This window comes from Trichoderma gamsii (genome assembly GCF_001481775.2).
Source record: "Trichoderma gamsii strain T6085 chromosome Unknown Scaffold_61.2, whole genome shotgun sequence".
Lineage (NCBI taxonomy): Eukaryota > Fungi > Ascomycota > Sordariomycetes > Hypocreales > Hypocreaceae > Trichoderma > Trichoderma gamsii.
Genome location: NW_020171398.1, coordinates 42,214 through 60,546, shown reverse-complemented (window position 1 = coordinate 60,546; position 18,333 = coordinate 42,214). Strand labels below are relative to the sequence as shown.

General features: G+C 51.2%; 4 protein-coding genes across 4 annotated transcripts; 3 read left to right on the top strand and 1 right to left on the bottom strand.

Annotated features, from left to right (window-relative positions):
* Positions 1–1,885: 1,885 nt before the first annotated feature.
* TGAM01_v210360 (SulP family sulfate permease) lies at positions 1,886–4,450 on the top strand (the record flags this gene model as incomplete). The annotated part of the gene is made up of 2 exons (XM_018807301.2): positions 1,886–2,849; positions 2,907–4,450. The coding sequence occupies 2 exons, from the start codon at positions 1,886–1,888 to the stop codon at positions 4,448–4,450; spliced, it is 2,508 nt and encodes an 835-aa protein (XP_018659467.2).
* A 586-nt stretch (positions 4,451–5,036) lies between these two features.
* Positions 5,037–6,607, top strand: TGAM01_v210359 (hypothetical protein; the record flags this gene model as incomplete). Its single annotated transcript, XM_018807302.1, has 2 exons — positions 5,037–5,169; positions 5,226–6,607. The coding sequence occupies 2 exons, from the start codon at positions 5,037–5,039 to the stop codon at positions 6,605–6,607; spliced, it is 1,515 nt and encodes a 504-aa protein (XP_018659468.1).
* A 6,040-nt stretch (positions 6,608–12,647) lies between these two features.
* TGAM01_v210358 (hypothetical protein) lies at positions 12,648–13,556 on the top strand (the record flags this gene model as incomplete). Its single annotated transcript, XM_018807303.1, has 1 exon — positions 12,648–13,556. One exon carries the CDS (start codon positions 12,648–12,650, stop codon positions 13,554–13,556), a length of 909 nt encoding a protein of 302 aa, XP_018659469.1.
* Positions 13,557–15,158: 1,602 nt separating this feature from the next.
* On the bottom strand, positions 15,159–18,085 carry TGAM01_v210357 (hypothetical protein; the record flags this gene model as incomplete). The annotated part of the gene is made up of 3 exons (XM_024550776.1): positions 15,159–15,394; positions 15,887–16,345; positions 16,396–18,085. 3 exons carry the CDS (start codon positions 18,083–18,085, stop codon positions 15,159–15,161), a joined length of 2,385 nt encoding a protein of 794 aa, XP_024404473.1.
* Positions 18,086–18,333: the final 248 nt, after the last annotated feature.

The following is an 18,333-nucleotide window of genomic DNA, read 5'->3' as shown; positions in this document are numbered from 1 at the left end:
CAGATTGATGCTACCATCTACCACCAGCGCCGCCAGCAGTGGTGCATGCTGCGACGCATGGCGGCTTTGTGTATGCTGCCTGAAGGGTGTCTATGATAGAGCTCATGATCAATTTTTGCGGGCGTAGAGAGCTACGCAAGTCCAGCCAGATTTATGGTTAACTGGTGATCTGCCTACCTAGCAGCGCAACACATCTTGTTGCCATCTATAGATCGATCTGCTATCTAGGTAGTATGACGTCGAGTTGCCTCGTCCAGAGCGCATGTTGGCATATCGGTTACTATTACAGCGCCTTCCAGCAGGGCTCAGGCGCTGAGGAAGCTGCAGCTAGTGCAGTAAAATGTAACCGCTTCGGATCTTCGCGCGCCCGATGATCCGGGCCATCGCTTCTCAATTCCTTCCATCCTCCAGTTCTGTATGTCCGCCAACCAGACTTGGTATCGTTCGCAGCTCGTCATCTTCGGTAGCAGCGTTGGGCAAGGTTGCAGAGGACAACTGACGCCTTTTACTGCTGATGGCTCGGCTCCCCCGCATTGTCGGGCATCACATGGGTGAATGGTTGGAGCACGGCTCAAGACATGCTCAAGTTAGGAGTACGCATTACGAGAATTTATTTGGAGACACCCACGGAGAAATAACAGTGTGTTACTGCTGTCACAGAAGAGCTAGCATGATTGAGGGTAAACAGACATTGGGCTGAATATTGGCTTGCATTGACACTGCTTAATTTTAGTCTCTTCGCCCGTGATTCGCTATACAGCCTCCTACATCTACAATTTTGAATATCATGTGCCTAATATAAGAACAGCACAGCTATAGTCATGCCACGGAAATACCACATTCAATCAGAAGCTGTCCTTCTGCTTTTGCGCAAGCGGTGGCCCGCCTTACTCGACTATTTTGCCCGGCACAGTCTTTACACGGAAATCAAAATCTATATGATCCAGAGGCTCTAAAACCGAAACGGTATAGATGGGATTGCGACATTCGAGCGTTTAGTGGGGAGATTGCGCTGAAGCCGTGATCGCCCCCCTGGTCTTTTCAGAGATCCAATAATCTGCCCCAGTGGTGATGCGTCTCAACGGCGGGTTTAACGCTTGAAAACGTCCTTTTGATGGAGAACATGACGTTCGGGAGAGAGCTTTGCTATCCAAGCCCCTTTTGGACTCTCGTCTATTCCCTCATATTTGTAAGAATGCTTTTTACAAGCATGCCTGCCGACTGTCCGATGCGGACCTTCGGCGCTCCTTCTTACTAAATTTCTTGTCGGTATAAGTCGCAAGAGGGCGCATACTTTGTCTCTGCTCCAGATAATTTTTAGACATTCTTTCCAGCTCTGCCTCTTGTCTTTGCATCGACTTATCGTTTGAATTATATGTTTTGTCTTTTATTGCAAGCCGGATATTCTGTCAGTTTTAGGCTTCTGATCCTCGGCCACTGATCGCCCGCGACGTGAACCAACCTACCTCTAGACGAACCAACCAGAAGTCTCTGCTCGGCTCACGAGACTTCAGACACCATTTTCCCGCCCTGCACCCAGCATCTAGATCCTGGATGTCTCGTTTGTTCTTATAGTTCAGGCGCTTTCTCTTCACAGCTTGGAGTCCCTTGTCGTGACTGTCTCAGCTGATAGTCTAGAGCTGCAGTCTACGTGTTAGTTCCGCTGTCAACATCATATCGAGCCGGGCCATCGCTGTCATAGTCAGCTTGGGGTGGGAAACGGGAGGCGAGGGCCCGAATATATCGAACAAAAAGAGGATAGAGATGATATTATAAGGGGGTCGAAGTCTAGTCATTGTTATCTTTGCTTCGCAGTCTCCCTCATCCTCTACTCTTCTCCCGCCCATCCGGGCATCTTCTTTCACCTAAGTTACAAACCGGAACGATGAGTGGAACAGCAGCCAAGGTTGAGCGCACGCTCGCCAGAGTCCTGGGCATCAAGCTTGCGGAAGAAGACGATGACCCAGTTACCAGAGGCGAATCAGTCTTCTCTATGCAAACCAGCGACAGCTTCATCGAAGGACCACCGACTACATCAGAATGGCTACATGATCAGATGCCTACACGAGCCGAAACTGTGGGATATATCAGATCACTTTTTCCATTCATATCTTGGCTGCCTCACTACAACTTGCAATGGCTCGCCGGTGATCTTGTTGCTGGTATCACTATCGGTGCTGTACTAGTTCCTCAGGGTATGGCTTATGCCTTGTTGGCAAATTTGCCTCCTCAGTTTGGACTGTACTCGTCTTTCATGGGACCCATCACATATTGGATCTTTGGCACATCCAAAGACATATCCATCGGCCCAGTGGCTGTCTTGTCCACGGTGGTGGGAACCGTGGTGGCCGACGTGAATGCATCTGGAACTACCTGGCCCGCCAATGTGGTAGCAACAGCATTTGCAGTCATCGCCGGATGCATTGTTCTCGCTCTTGGTGTCTTTCGTCTGGGCTGGATAGTCGATCTCATCTCCATCACGTCATTGTCTGCGTTCATGACAGGATCAGCCATCACCATTGGTGCCAGCCAGCTGCCTTCTCTATTCGGCCTCACAGGTTTCTCCAGTAGAGATGCGGCGTACAAAGTCATCATAAATACGCTAAAGCATCTCCCTGAAACCAAACTAGACGCTGCAATTGGCCTCACGGCTCTGTTTTTCCTCTACCTTATCCGGTATACGCTAACTCGAGCGGCTGAGAGGTGGCCTGCAAATAAGCGCATCATCTTTTTCATGAATACAATGCGGACTGTTTTTGTCATTCTCCTCTATACTATGATAAGCTGGTTAATCAACAGACATCGAAAAGATCATCCAGCAGTCCGTGTTCTTGGAGTCGTCCCCAAGGGTAAGTCTTGAAATTATACAAATGTGGCGACACTTTCTAACGACTTATACTGTTTAGGTTTTAAGAACGCCGGCGTCCCAGAGATCGAAGCAAATCTGGTATCAAAGTTTGCTTCTCACCTTCCAGCTGGTGTCATTGTGATGCTGGTTGAGCATATTGCCATTTCCAAGTCCTTTGGTAGGGTGAATAACTACACTATCGACCCGTCTCAGGAAATGGTTGCTATTGGCATGACCAATATACTTGGTTCATTTCTTGGTGCTTATCCTTCGACGGGATCCTTCAGTCGAACGGCCATCAAGTCGAAAGCTGGTGTGCGAACTCCCGCTGCAGGACTCATTACTGGACTGGTTGTTCTTCTGGCTACTTATCTCCTGACAGCCGTCTTTTTCTACATCCCCAATGCAGTCCTAGCTGCAGTCATCATTCACGCAGTTGGCGATTTGATAACTCCCCCAAATACCCTCTATCAGTTTTGGCGAGTCTCTCCTATTGAGGTCTTCATTTTCCTCATTGGAGTCTTTCTTAGTGTTTTTGCTCAAATTGAGGACGGCTTGTATGCAACGGTATGCATCTCTGCTGCTGTTCTCATTTATCGCATCCTAAAGGCACGTGGACGATTCCTTGGCAAGGTCAAGGTTCACTCAGTTATTGGAGATCACGTCATTGGAGACCACCACAAACAGCTTGTTGGGGAGTATGGCACATTTGAAGAGAGAGCCGAGAATGCAGCAAGGAATATTTTCCTACCGCTTGATCACGGTGATGGTTCTAACCCAGAGGTGGAATTGGAGAACCCATACCCAGGCATCTTCATTTACCGTTTCTCCGAGGGCTTCAACTATCCAAGCGCCAACCATGCCTTGGAGTATCTGACTAGCTTTATCTATGCGCGAACTCGTCGCACCAGTCCAGAGATTTTCGAGCGCAAAGGCGACAGGCCTTGGAATAATGCAGGTCAAAGGAAACCTGGGAAATCAAGAGCGGACCCTGACCTCACCCAGAAGCCTACCCTGAAAGCCATCATTTTGGATTTCAGTTCCGTCAACAATGTCGACATCACTTCTGTCCAACGCTTGATTGATGTTCGAAACGTACTTGATACGTATGCAGCCCCTGATGTTGTGGATTGGCACATTGCATGCATCAACAACCGATGGACTAAACGAGCACTTGTTGCCGGCGGATTTGGCACTCCTACAAAGCCTCGAGACGGTGCTCCGCATAGATGGAAGTCGATATTCAGTGTCGCAGAGATTGGTGGAAAAGACTCTGCTGCAGCAATGGCCGAAGAAAATGCTATCAATCGGGAACTATCCATATCTTTAATCTCCCATAGAGTAGAGGACGAAGAAATGGCAAAGGCCAAAACCAAAGTCGAAGAGGAGGAGCAAGTAGAGGAACGGGAGCAGGAGCAGGCATCAACACCTAGTGACACTGTGGAGAAGCTAGGAGGGTCTCCCAAGCCTGCATTCAAACGAAAGGGGGCCATCATCAGCGGTTTTGACAAACCTCTATTCCACGTGGATCTGACAAGCGCTGTGTTGAGCGCTATCGCCAACGTGGAGGCCAGATTAGAGTCGACGAACGGTACAGGATAACAACAACGAGCATAGCGAGGAGTGTGTTTGATGATGCATTGGACATGGCGTAACATTGGGTTTTGATTGGTGAAAACCACCAATTGTTGGATGAGCTGCAATGGAGGGACGATGAAACCCTCCTGATTACAATTGCATAGATATTGGATACAATTAAGAATAGCGAGTTTTAGAATTAACTATTACGTGCGTCGCGTCTGTATGAATAATTTATCCTCCAGTTTTTTTTTCCTTTTGTTTCGAGATATATATTGACCCATGTGTTAGAGCTTTCTCATTAGGTAGTTAGTACCTGTAGATATGCTTGTAAGCTGTGCCATAAGGTATTCTACTGTTGGCGATGGCTTGCCGTAAAAGTCGCCACAAGTCACCTGATTTCGTGTCAAAGACGTCTGTGTGAATTCAAATGAACATTTTCAACCCGTCGCGTTACCCTTGACGCTGCTAATTTCTGGATCAGTCTCCCATTTTCTTTAAAACGGGCTTCATTTGTTTCACAAGCTGTATTTCTGCATTTTCATTGGCTGCGATTGAACTCAAGACTTCTTCCTTTCTGAGGTCGATTTACGGCCGCCATTCATTCACTATGCCAATCGGCATCCAGCGTCTCAATGCAAAGAAATCACAGCCTAACCCACACATTGTCTTCATCAAGCCTCTCAAAGGATCAGATGAGAAAATTGCCCAAGATTTCCTTGAGAGAATTGCAGCCCAATGTCGTAAGTTGTTCTTTCAGCAGATTTCTCTACCCTACTCATACTGACCAAAATAATAGTTCCGGTGATGCGGAAACACCACATTCACGTCACGTCACTGGAGGAATTTCCGCCCAACAGGGAATTTGTAGGCCGTAATTTCAATGCCGGGGAGGTGATTCAGCTTGTGCTCAAGTCGCCCGGCAGTGGCCGATGGCTTCCGTTCAACTATGTACAGATGGTGATGATGCATGAGCTCGCTCACTGCGCGCAGATGAATCACTCCAGGGCCTTTTGGGCAGTGAGAAATCAATACGCCGCACAGATGCAAACTCTGTGGGCGGAGGGATACAAGGGAGATGGACTCTGGGGTAGAGGAGCCAAATTAGCGACTGGAGAATGGGAGAGGAACTCTGTTCTGGCGGATGAAGTGCTGCCGGAGCATCTCTGCGGAGGCACATATCGATCTCGAGGGAGGAAACGCAAGGCCAAGCCGGTGCTGACTTACCAGGAGAGAAAAGAGAGAAGGATCCTCAAGAAATTTGGCAAGAATGGAGTCGCACTAGGGGCAGACGAGGAGGAAAAAGTGAAGCTCGAGAAAGGCAAACGCGTCCAAGCGAAACCCAGAGTGGCCGGCAGCTTGCGAGGGCGAGAGCTTCGTGCGGCCGCGGCATTGGCCCGATTCGAGCAAAGTCGAGACGACGCCCCGAAGAAGGAAGAGGAGGTGGATGAAGAAGAAGGGTTGAGTGACTACGAAGACGGCGACTTGGCGGATTCCAAAGCTGCGATGGATTTGGACGGAACGAGGATGACGGATAAGGATGGCGGTGATATGGTTAAGGTGTGCGAAGATGAAAATCCGGATGATGCTGATGCGAAGAACGAGCTTGATGAATTACATGGATTGTTTGGCAGACGGAAAGTTAAACAGGAAGAGGGTCCGCGACGGTTGAATTCACACTTGTCAACAAGTCAGGATTCAGAAAGGGCAGTGGAACTGGAAGAGGAGGAAAGAGAACCGGCAATCAAACCAGAGGTTTTGACAGATGGTGGCGCTTCATCAAGTATCTTGTCGTCTATACCACACGTCAAGCCAAAGCACAGCGAAACTATCATCAAACCAGAATCGGAATCGAATTCTACGGACCACCAATCATTGCTCAAAGCGATATCAACGCCTGAAACAACTACTGCCACCACTACTGCCACCACCACCACGGCGATAAATACACAAGAGAGCTCAAGCAGTAGCACTACATCAACATTAGCATCAACCGATTGCTCGATGTGCTCCTTTGCAAACCCTCCTTTGGCCATCACATGTGCCATGTGCGCAAACGTCCTCGACCCAAAACACACGAGCGGCTCATGGCAGTGCGAGGGCACGTCATGCGCAGCCACGGCGTACCGGAATGCGAGGGACTGCGGCGTGTGCGGGTTGTGTGGAAAGAGACGGGAATGAAAATGGGGCTTTCTTCTTTGATTTCTCTTTCATGATGTCAATTTCCCATGTTTTCGGGAAGAGGCGTGTATATGCGAGCGTGTGTTACTGTGATGAAGCTCTGAGGCTGTTCAAAGGGGTGTTTTGTCGATCATTATGAGGCATCGGTTTCAGGATAAAATGATCGGTGGTAACTTGTTGCACGACTACGAATGTCGTACATTGTACTGTCTACCTACGTATGTTTTGCATTTAGTATAGATGTACATATATCTCCCAAGAAGGGTTCGCATCAGGCGATCAGGGGCTAGTGGCGAACTGGTTGCTCTGTAATATATCATATCAATTAACAGCTGCATAGGCTTAGAAGCAAAACGAGAAGGCTTTTGCCACACCGTCGTCACAGGGCACCAGGGCGAATCGAATAATAGGGCATTGTTTACTATGTGACGAATGTGTCTCGAACCGATTGGAAACTGGGGAGAACATCAATGTCATCTGCCGAGGTAGGCAATGGGTGTTGTATTTACCTAAAATCTTGATTCCTGTGCCATTGACCCCGATGGGGATATTCCGCTGGACTCAGTTTCAATTCTACGGACTCAACATCAGTCTCACCTTGTCTGTAAGTCTATATTGTGAGGCAATCAAGGGATACAAAGCTTGTCATAAAGTTTCTATCAAGTCTTCCCAAGCAGGGCCACGTGCCTGGGCCTCAAGTCAGCACTATGTTAAAGGTTAGAGGTAAGAATGGCTTTTGGCAAGCCGCTGGCTCATAATAATAACTAGTACATGCATAAGACAGCTTTTCATAAGAGGGTAATTATAATATTGCATGCCGAAAGACCCAGGCGGCTCAGCTTTGAACCCTGACCCATGCGATATAGACTTTCCGCAATGGATGCCAATTGTTCTTCAACAGTGCCGGATGAAGACCCCCAAGAAATTGAAGCGTTTTGGCCGCAGAGGATGGCGCCACCATCAGCTTATTTTCTATTTTCAGAGATGAGAATCAACGAATTTGGTGCGTTGCACGCGGCACGGAGATGCCACAGTCCTCAGCGGCAATGAAAGGGAGGGGTTGCAACGGACTGAAGCCGTATGAGTTCTGTCCGGGCAAATGATGGAATGACAAGGCAGAAAGAAAAAGGCTTCTGGACTCGGCCGGACTCGGCTCACTGACTCGAACGGCCCATGGGTCGACCGAGTTCCTTACTGTAACACTCGGATAGACGCAAGCATGTGTATATCAGGAGAGAGTCCACCGCATATACTCGGAATCATGCCACGCCGACGCTGTGTTAAATTGCAGTGTCTATCACACGAGTGGAAATTAGCAGGCAAAGTCTTGATGAAAAGAGAGTTGTCGCGTTGTGCACTCAGTTGTCCCGCCGTTTGTACAGTCTTTAATTGCAGGTGGACTTATTGTGTGACTTGCAGATTGATTGACAAATTCCAGTCCTGCGTGATGGGCGCGGGGAAGAACAAAATAAAGAGATTAGATATCTCATACTGTGTTGTCTGCGTTCCCTATAAAGAAAGCTTTGTAGAAGATCAAAGCATTATGGAATGTAGTACTAGACATCAACCCAAAGGCTGCTTTATCTTGCAAAACGCAAGGAGTCCATCTGGTGACGCTGAAGCAGACGTTCTAGACTCTCAACATCGGTTTGGTGGACAAGATTCGAAACTCTGCTGGATGCAGTAGTGCCGCATCTGCATTGCACTGGATATTGATGGCGCAGAATTAGGTAATTCTTCACCCTTCTTTCTTGTTGCATCCAATAACCAGGTCGCATTCGTTTACATCATGGATGCACAAAGAGGATTGTTGCTTGTTTCTTGTTGACGTGCTCCAGGCAAGTTGACGATAGTAGCAGTAGCATGCGCTCAGAGGGTGGATGACTTGCGATGTACTTGTGCTCTAGTGCTTCCCTGATACAGTCTAGCAGCTCTGCTAACGCAACAGTTACAGCAAAGCCGAAGTTGATACGGAGAGACTGCGCCGTGATCGTGGTCCTTTATACGGAACTAGGTAGGTACTTGTTGATGCTAGTGATTAGGACGACATTAGCTGCGCAGGCTAGTTATCGCGGGTATTTGTCCGTATGTCTGTCCTTATTATTAGGCTATTGAAGCGCCAAACAGCAACGAACACAGAACACAGCAAAGAGGAAACGAGAGAGGAGGGGTGCGACCAGTACTATTTTGAGCGGGGCGTGTGCCCTTCCCTGTCAAGGCGTTACCCCGCAAAATGCTGGGTGGCATTTTGAGTGGCTCCTGCCGCCGCATGCTGCTGCTTGCTGCACCGCCGGCGCTGCTGATTGGCAGCGGCCCGTGGCCGGCAGATTTTAGCTCAGAGCTTTCGCCCCAAACAGCCTGTGATTGGCGAGTCGCCGAACGCCTTTTCGCCTGGATTCTGGGAGATTGGAATTGGCAAGTGCGGCCCAGCAGAAGGGGAGCGGCCAGGGAAAGGAAAGCTCGGATTGTCTGTGGGCGGCGATTCGATTGAGCAGAGTGTTCAAGTAACGGCCTCCGCGAACGGCCCCGCTGAACTGGCGCTGGGAAAGCAGGGAGCTGTGACCAGACGTAATTAATACTGCTGTACCTGCAAAAGCGACTCGTATTACTGGAATTGATTCGGTAATGGACTAGCAGGCGACGATTGATAAGTGGCGGCAGACCAATAACAATCCAGCATCAAAAGCAATGGGGTCGGTACTATTGCCCTGTAAGCCATGTGCTGTAGTTCAAAGGTACCTAAGAGGAAACTGCACATCTTCAGTTGACGCAGCCACTCCCATTAAGTCTAGAACAAGCCGCAGCACGCGCGCGCTCATACATTCTCTCTCTCTCACACACACACACACCGTATACACAAACCTCAAGGGACACCAGTCGGTGAAGACGGGCATACTGTAGCATGCATGACGACGGCGTCGCTGGGCGCGCTGCGTTGGGCACACGTACCTCACCACGCCTGCGCTATCTGGGTTGGCGACTGGACTTGTCCAACCGCCAAAAGCCAAGCATCTGCTCCGGACGCAGGATGCGGCGTGCTGGCGCTAGACCAGCAGCTGGGCTGAACTACTGCCGGCCGATGTGTTTTAACTTCGACCTCACCTTTTTCCTCTCGCACGTGTAGGGGTGCCGCCTGTCCCTCTTCCGGATAAGCGCTGGGGGACAAGCAACAACGACAAGACTTCAGCACATTCCTGCAGTTCCAGACGATGTACATGGCCTTTAGCCAGCCCAGGGCAGCCAACAGCAGAGCACGAATCAGCCCACATTGCCTGCACTAGATGAGACTCGGACTAGCAGCGCTTTGCTCTGGACATGGAATCGTTTAGTCCATGTGCTGTTACGTTCATGCTGCGGGCGCGGCGGACATGCCGAGTTGAGAGGTCTAGCAGCAGGGGATGGGCAAGAGGAAAAGATGCAGAGAATGAGAAGTGATGGAGCGAGGTAGAGGTTGCACAGGGACAGCAGTGGGTATGACAATTCGGATCACGAACGAGTGCTGCTCGCAGCGAGAGAGAGAGAGAGCGATCGTGATGAGCGTACCGAGTACTCCGCACCTATCAGGAGAAGAACGAAGCTTGGAGATCATCACTACCTACTTCGCCACCTCTGATCCCATCCGTCACATCCACGCCAACGAGAGGGGTTAGCGAGGAACGTCAAATCTGAAAAGTGGCAAGATTGAATAAACGCAACTCGAAACAGGGCAGACCCTGCATCCAAAGCCAAGAAGAAAAGAGAGATTCGAGGCCGAAAAGCAAGAGAAGCGGGCGATTCTAGGGGTCCTGAGACAAGATACAAGACCCACGCCCGTCAGATCGAAGCCGCTTGTCCCCCGCAGACTCCACCGATCTCAATTGAATTGATTGAATGGCCGGCCGACTGGCTGACTGCTTGACACCAAAGCGGCTCGACGTCACAAGGCAGGCTAATCGCCGGACGGCGGTTGGACGAGATGCAGGCCTGGAAGCATCTCGCCTTTGGTTATCTTCCACGTTGACAGTTTGGGGCTGTGTGCGCGTGCCCGGTAGCGAAGCTGTCGGATAGTGCTGCTATTGCCAAACGACAGCAATCAAGGCTCTTCTACATCTCTTGGGCACTCTCACCGGTCTCTTTCTCATTATTGGCTTGGTGAGATGTCCCGGACCTAACGGGGCTACCAAGCTGCGTCCATGCCTTGCCGATAATCACTAATACGTACTAGTAATACCTACATGCTGAAAGGCACGACAAAGCACCCGAGACACAAATGTCTTGGAGAATCTCCCTACGTTTTAGTGCTGGCCTTTATGATGCCACCAACTGGTCCAAGCAAGGGGCAGATAAGATGGTAAGCCAGACAGACCCGGCGGAGAGACTTGGCTTGCGACTCTTTTCCCAATTCATTCATCGGTGCATTTGCGATGTCGTCGCCTATCAACTGAACATGGAGGACGCTCCCCCTTTTCCTTGTGCAATCTTGTCAGCATCGCATCGCACTGCTCCAGCACTGTTACAGCACTACTACAGCACTACTACAGCACTGCTACAGCACGCCATACTGCACTTGATGCATCTGCCTGTTCACCAGAGCTCAGCGTGAGAGTCGCGTGTTATCTCGACGGAGTGCTCCGTGCTCCGTGCTCCCTGTTTGGTGCCCCGTCATGCTGCAGCGACATGGAACCGGCTCCCGCCTCGCCTCGACGTAGCATCAGATGCAATGCAGCATTACTCCGTAGGCCTTGCTTCGTTCAATCAGACGGCTAGCACTGCTACCTACTCTGTACAAGTCGTACCAGGCATCGTGCTATTACCCCGTATCTTCCAACGTTCACACACGCAAATAGATTAACTACATCAATCTGTATCATAGATGCGACGTGTGTCCCCTGCTTCGGAGATTTCTCTCGTGATTCTCGGCCATTCTCGCCCTCTCCTCTTTCTCTTTCTCTGCTTCTTTCCTTCCCTCCATCATCATGTGCTTTGGACCGGGGCTGTTCCTCGGCGCTGCTTCCGGTGCTCGCTGCTGAGCGGATCTCCGTTCTCGGTGGTGCAGTCGCGGACTTGTATCGCTAAAGCGCATGTCAGCCCATTGCCAAGGCAGCCCCTCATTAGGGTACCCGCTGACTGAGTTGAACAGAAGTAGCGTTCATCAGTAAACCACTCGCATCAGTACCTCTGCCGATTACGGCATACAAGTCCCCTCGCGTCGCTGTACCCCCCAGGTATCGCAGCACAGACCACGAAGTACCTGGCAGGTACTTGCCCTCCCCCGTCTGCTGCTCCCTGCAACTCCAGTGCCGTGAATCATCACCATCTGCTTCTGGCACCATCGTCACTCCATGCACGCCGCACGCATTACGCAGCTTCACACCTCCCTCCTCACCTCACACCACTTTGTCACCATTTTCACCGGCCGCGCCACGGGCTCGCTGACCATTAATAGCCAGATCCTGATTGCGCTACAGCGGGCTCCGTCCCTCTCTTGTCCCCAGCTTCACTATTTCAATAATACCCAGTCACCATTGCACTAGGAACTGCCTAGCACTCGCTCTTCTACAACCACAGAAACAAGCCACCCTGACCATCCATCCATAACGACCCCCATCTCGCGCTCTCTGCCGATCATACCGTCTCGTTGCTGCTTGCAAAGCAAGACTCGCTCTTTCTCTCCCTATATATAATCATCCCCACGTGCCACCTATCCGCTTCTCCCCTCTTTTCGCCTCTTCTGCCATTTATCGTCTCCTTGTGTCTTCCTGAATTCATCCAGCAATCAACTTCTCCTCTTTTTCCTTTTGTCTCACGCCATCTGCAAGATCCAATTCTTGCATCCACCTACGTCGTCACTGTCTAGCCGCCCATCCTGGAGAAACGACACAAGCGACGCGCCAACGACACGCAGATCCACCATCCCAGGCCACCCATAACCAGCAAACCGCCAGTTGCAACACTCTCCTTCTCTCCATCTTCTCTTCGCCTTACTACTTTTATTCCTTCTCTGTTCATTTTCCTCGCCTCTCAAAGCTTCACCATACTTTCCACTACTCCAACCAGGGCCATGTCTGATACTTCTCCCAACGGACCCGGCACCGGCGTCCACCGCCGCAGCTCAATCACCCAGGCTGCCCTGTCCAACCTGTTCTCTCGAGGCCCTTCGAACGCTCCAGCTGGCCCCCCGTTCCCCAACGGCAACGGCAATGGCAATGCCGATGCGCAGAGACGCCGCTTGTCAATCACCACCATTGGACTCTCCGGCACGTCGCCCACGGATACCTCGTCTTCCTTCATGCGACGCGGCAGCATGTCCACCAACTCGAACTCGGACTCCATCAACGAAAACGCCATTGAGGATGAAGAGTTTGGCGGCCCTAGAACGGCCCCGACCACGCCCTTTGCCCGGCACATGAGCTTTGGAGGCAACGCTGCCATGCGAAACTTCCGCAACGGAAGCAGCCCCGGAAATGGTAAATCTCCAAAGTCCCCTCCCCCGTCATCTCTCGGACGCAGTTATGGAGGCGGTCAGGGGGATCAGTGGATGCCGCCGCTGTCCCAGTCCCATCCGCACCAGCGCCAGGTTTCCATATCTGCCGCTTGGCCGCCTGTTGGACGCCGATCCAGCCTTCATATGCCGCCGTCCTCTCTCCCACAGGCAAGCAACATCCAGCATCCAAGAGTCTCTTCTGACAATGCCTCTTCTCGAGCAGATCAGTATGGCTTCAATTGGTCCGAACAGCTTAGATCCCGCGCCGAGAGCTCCGTCACCGGAACCCGCCCGTCCTTTTCTTTCCAAGGCAGCGGCTCCCATTCTCCTCCGAGAGCCATGCCCAACCATGATCGTTCAAAGTCCATTTCCGACATGCCACAGCCTCCCGCACAGGCGTCCGCTGTTAGGCCCAAGCAGCCAGAGCGGCCCAAGCCCGATGCTTTCCAAGAGAGAATTCTCAAGGGCGACTTTTACATGGACTGAACCTGCCATGTATAGGCATTTCTGCTGCTACTATATCACGCCATCACGTCAGCATAACGTTTACTGCTATTACGACAATTGAGAGCGACTACAATCTATTTCGCTCACTTGCGAGGAGCTGACTTCTTTTCTCGTTTACTCCATTTCTCTTCGATTTCTGCCATTTATTCACTACTAGCATCTTACTCCATACTATGTGAGAACGGATCTTGTCGACCTGCAATTCGACCTGCAGTTCATGATAGTATGCGAGTGCATTGCGTTTTATTCCTTTGACGGTCACATTTTTTTGCACTTGAATTCCTCCTCTGTGTTTAGCGATATGACGACTATTTCGTTTCAAAGTGTGTTACTTTGCTGGCGCATGATACTATGTTTTGTACGATTTGAGGCCACTGATGCCGCTGATATTACTAGGCGGCTGTATACTCTACACACTGCTGCAGTTGGCTTGAACCTGGATCGGCCGGATTCACCAAAGAAAAAAAAAACATAAAATGGGCACATATCAACGGTGCAGGAAGAAGAAAAAAGCCAGCAGGCAATGTGCAGAATGGTAATTCTTGGAGGGTGTTACGTCTTATGAAGAGCCACATGCGAGGTGTGTGGGTGTTTAACATATGATCAAACCATCTATGACTAAACAGGAGACAAAAGGCTGGCTACACACACTGGCGGCCTTGGGACTTTAGTTCTCATGCATGTATAATTATCAGATTTTTCATATGCTTTTTCTTTCTTTTGCGGGGGCATCTTGGCGGAGACAAATGGGCCAAAGAATGAATAACGATCTGCAGGACAGAGGAGGTTGGACGTCGTCGGAATGGCGATGTGCGGGCGCTGGCGTTGCTGATTTTCGAGCGTTGGGAAATGGCCAACTCTTGTTCCGTTTTTCTTTTCAAGAGGAATATGGGCCATGTTGATTTTATGTTTATTTGTAGGAGACTGGAAAATTAAATAAAGAGATTTAAATCACAACATGCTGCTACAATTCGGGTGAGACTGAGAATTTGCGTAAAACATGGCATTTGCTTGCCATCGTTTCACATTTGCTGTGTCATGATTCTAAATCATATGTATGTAGATAGAGTTTCATGTCCACTAGATGTCATATCTGACATGATCCAAGAGTGTGATAGATTAAGAGTATATAATAAGTAGGACTTGTCACAGTAAGCCATCAAGCTCAAGTATTCTTCATCAAAGTGATTTCCTTGCATGTATATTTACAGATATTTGAGTATATTTATTTAATATCAGCAATCCAATGCCGCTGCAGATTATAGACGGGTATTTGAATCATTAATAGCAAAAGACAAATGCTCCCCTTTCCATGGTGATTGACACCCAACTCGCCAGCCAGTAAGTACAAACGTATCGCTAATAAATAAGTTGAAAGAACCCACAATGCAAGGACCAAGAAAAGAAGCCCAAACAGAACCGTTCTAGAGAAAGAGATGACCCGTTCAACCAAACCCAGCTAGGCCAAGCCATGAGAGGAAATATACATGGTATCATTTATGTCTCCTTAACTAGAGCTTCCATCTCCCTCAAATCGTTCTAGCGAAAAAAAAAAAGAGAAAACCTCCATTGAAATGAAAATCAAAAAGGGAAAAGATTGGGATCAGGCAGTCCCTGAAACGCATCCATGAACCAAGGTTCGTTCATGACAATCTTGGCCCCACTCTCATACACGTCCTGGAGATCCGCCGCAGCCAGATTCAAGCCCTCAATGTCGAAATTCGCCGGCATGGACCCCATGTCCAGCTCATTGGGCACCATGGGTTGCGTGACGGACATCCAAGGCGGGAAAGCAGGCGCCATGGCGGATTCGAGGTCTGTGGATGCGGGAGAAGGGCCCGGCGGCATTTGAGGCATAGAGGAGGAATTCGCGGTGGATGAGGTTGGAGGAGTGCCGGTCGAGGAGACGGAATCATGGAAAAATGGTTGGGCGATCGATCGGCCGGTGCCGCTGAGGTTGGCAAAGATGTGAGTGGCGTTGCTGGCGTCTCTTCCTGTAGTTGCAACTTCCGAGAGCAGCTGGAGAGGAGTATTGGCGGCTGGCTGTTGGTGTTGCTGCTGTAATTGCTGTTGCTGTAGTTGTTGCTGGAGCTGTTGTTGCTGTTGTGTCCCTTGGGCTGAATATTGCCTCTGTTGCGGTGAAGCAGTAGAAAGAGCGGCGGTGCTAGGGGTAGTACTAGTATTAGCAGCAGTAGCGGCAGCAGCGTTGCCGTCGTCAGAAGACGTTGCCGTGCCCTCTCCCTTGCCCTGCTTGAAGAACCAGCTGCGAAGCATAGCCAGCACAACGAGAAACTTGGCCGCAGGGCGACACTTGTTGTCCGCGGCTGTCGCTCGAAACTTGTCCAGCAAAGTCTCAAGGTAGTACTCAACACGCATGTTGTCTTTATGAATAACCCTGCCCATTTCTGAGCCTGGGCTCGAAGCTGAAAAGTACATCTTGATCAAAATGACGACAGCGTACGCCACTCGCATGAAATTGAAGACAGGGAGGCAGCGGATGCTGAGGACGTCCATAGACAAGAATGTGTTGAGAATACCGTCAATGGCTGTCAGGCACGCTGAAAGCGCGTTGATATGTGCGGCCGAGAGGGGCTCGGAGTTGACAATGCCATCTTTAAGGGCTTCTGTGTTGAAAGGCGGCCGCCATTGGTCAGACAGGGTCTCCGAGTGAAGAGCCATTTCGTGCATATAGAGATTGACTACGTTGAAATTAAGACGAAGAGTAGCTGATGGAACGAACATTCCAACTGTCAGCATGAACGAGCACTCTGAAATATTCATAGACTGTAAAGTCTCAACAAGGAGGGTAAAAACTCACGCTGCATCATGTTTTTGGCAACCGACGCAATGTACTTGTCGAGATCCCGCTCCAGAGCTCTCAACGCATACTGCGTCCTTGCATCTGTAATGTTGACCAAGCTCGAAGGATCATCCAGGGAAAACTGCTCGCCAACCTCCTCCGCTAGACGATGAGTCCACACCAAGTGAGAGAAATACTTATCCGTCGGCGCGGCATCGGGTGACGACTCTAAAATCTCCAAGCTCTCCGTCATAAAGGGCGTCCATCGAATCAGGTTTGGCCGGTGCAACGACATGGATGTGTTGAGGGCCAGGAAGAAGCAGGTCAGCCACGTTCGACGACACTCGATGCTGGAAGGGTCGGGAGGCGGATTGCGACGGAAAGGCGGCGGCCCGCGTTTCGATGTGTTTTTCCTGCCAAGGCCAATGTCAATGGCCATGACGGCGGCCATGTGGACGAGCTGGTAGAACTTGAGCTCCTCGAAATGCTCCGGCGGCCAGTACCAGATGACGGCCACATGGATCGCCTGCACCAGCTCCAGATTCTTCTCGCCCGTGACAATGACCTTCTCGGCAAAGAGCTGCATCAGCTCCTTTTGTAAGACTCGCTGGATCGAGTGGTTCTCGCCCGTGGCGGCTGCCATAATCGCCAGAAACAGCGTCGGCTTCGTCTTGCGCAGCTCCAACACCGTCGCACTATGGGGGAACACAACAGCCGGCAGGTGTCTCACCATGTGCTCCTTGTACTTGTTGAACAGGCCCGCGGCTTGTTCCATCGTAATGATACCGCGGTCGACGATGTCGCCTTCGGTAGGTCTGGAGAAGCCCGACCAACTCACTGACGGCGTCATGGCTTTGGGATCCTCGCTGACGCTGTCTCGATCGGTGGCCTTTCTCTTCTGCCCGGCCATGACAATCGGCGGCTGGAACGCTGATGACTCGTCCTGGGGCGTTCGTGTTGGCGGAGTTGATGCCGTCTGCATCATCGGTGATGCCGCCATGCCTGCCGCCATGCCTCCCCACGCCCTCGCTACACCAGCTCCTCCTCCTAATCCTGCTGTTGCTGTTCCCGCCGTTCCCGCACTGCTCCAGCTCGAAGGATATCCGCCACCGACGGGCTCAGCCTGATGTTGATGCTGGTGCTGGTGCTGGTGCTGCTGATGCTGATGCTGATGCTGCCCAGCGGCAGGCACGCTTGGAGCACCCGCCCTCGCATGCAAGCTCGCCGTCAGGGCATCAATCTTCTTCTCCAGCTCCGACACGCGGCTGTCCGTCTTCTTCTGCCGCTTCCTGGTCGGCGCCGTGACGACGCAGCTCCGCCCGGCCTTTCTGCACCGCTTGCACGGCTCGCCCTCGACGGGATCCGGCTCGCACTTGACCTTGAGTCCTCGACAGGCCTCGCACGCCCTCGACTTCTTGGAATCGCCGTTTGGGTCTGCGTCGCCGCCGATGGAGCTTCCGGCCGCCACCGAACCACCGCCGCCTCCACCGCCCGCGCCGGCGTCCGCATAGTCGAACTGGTGATGCTGCCCCGGCGTGCTGCCCACGGTCGACGGCGTGTCGGCGTTATCTCGACCGCTGCCACGGTGCGCCGCAGCTTGGAGCTGCTGGTCGACGGCGGACGACGCATTGCTCACGACCCTAGTCGCGGTGGAGGAGCCCAGCTCTCCTCCATCGCCACCGGGTCGCAGCCGTGGATCGAGGTCCATATAAACAAAGAGGGACTCTTTGACGGCAATTCAGACAGTCGGCAAAAAAGAAAGGAAAAAAATTAGGGCCAAGAGTCGGTAAAATAATAGCCGTCCTGGCTCGCTCCCAACGCTGCTTCAATGTGAGACGATGGAGAAGGGCAACGGCGATTTTGTCTCCGTGTGTCCGACGCCCTGTGGCCGACTTGCCGACTTTTCTTCTTCTTTTTAGCACAGGCAGCCTTATGTAAGCGGATGTTGGGCGTAAA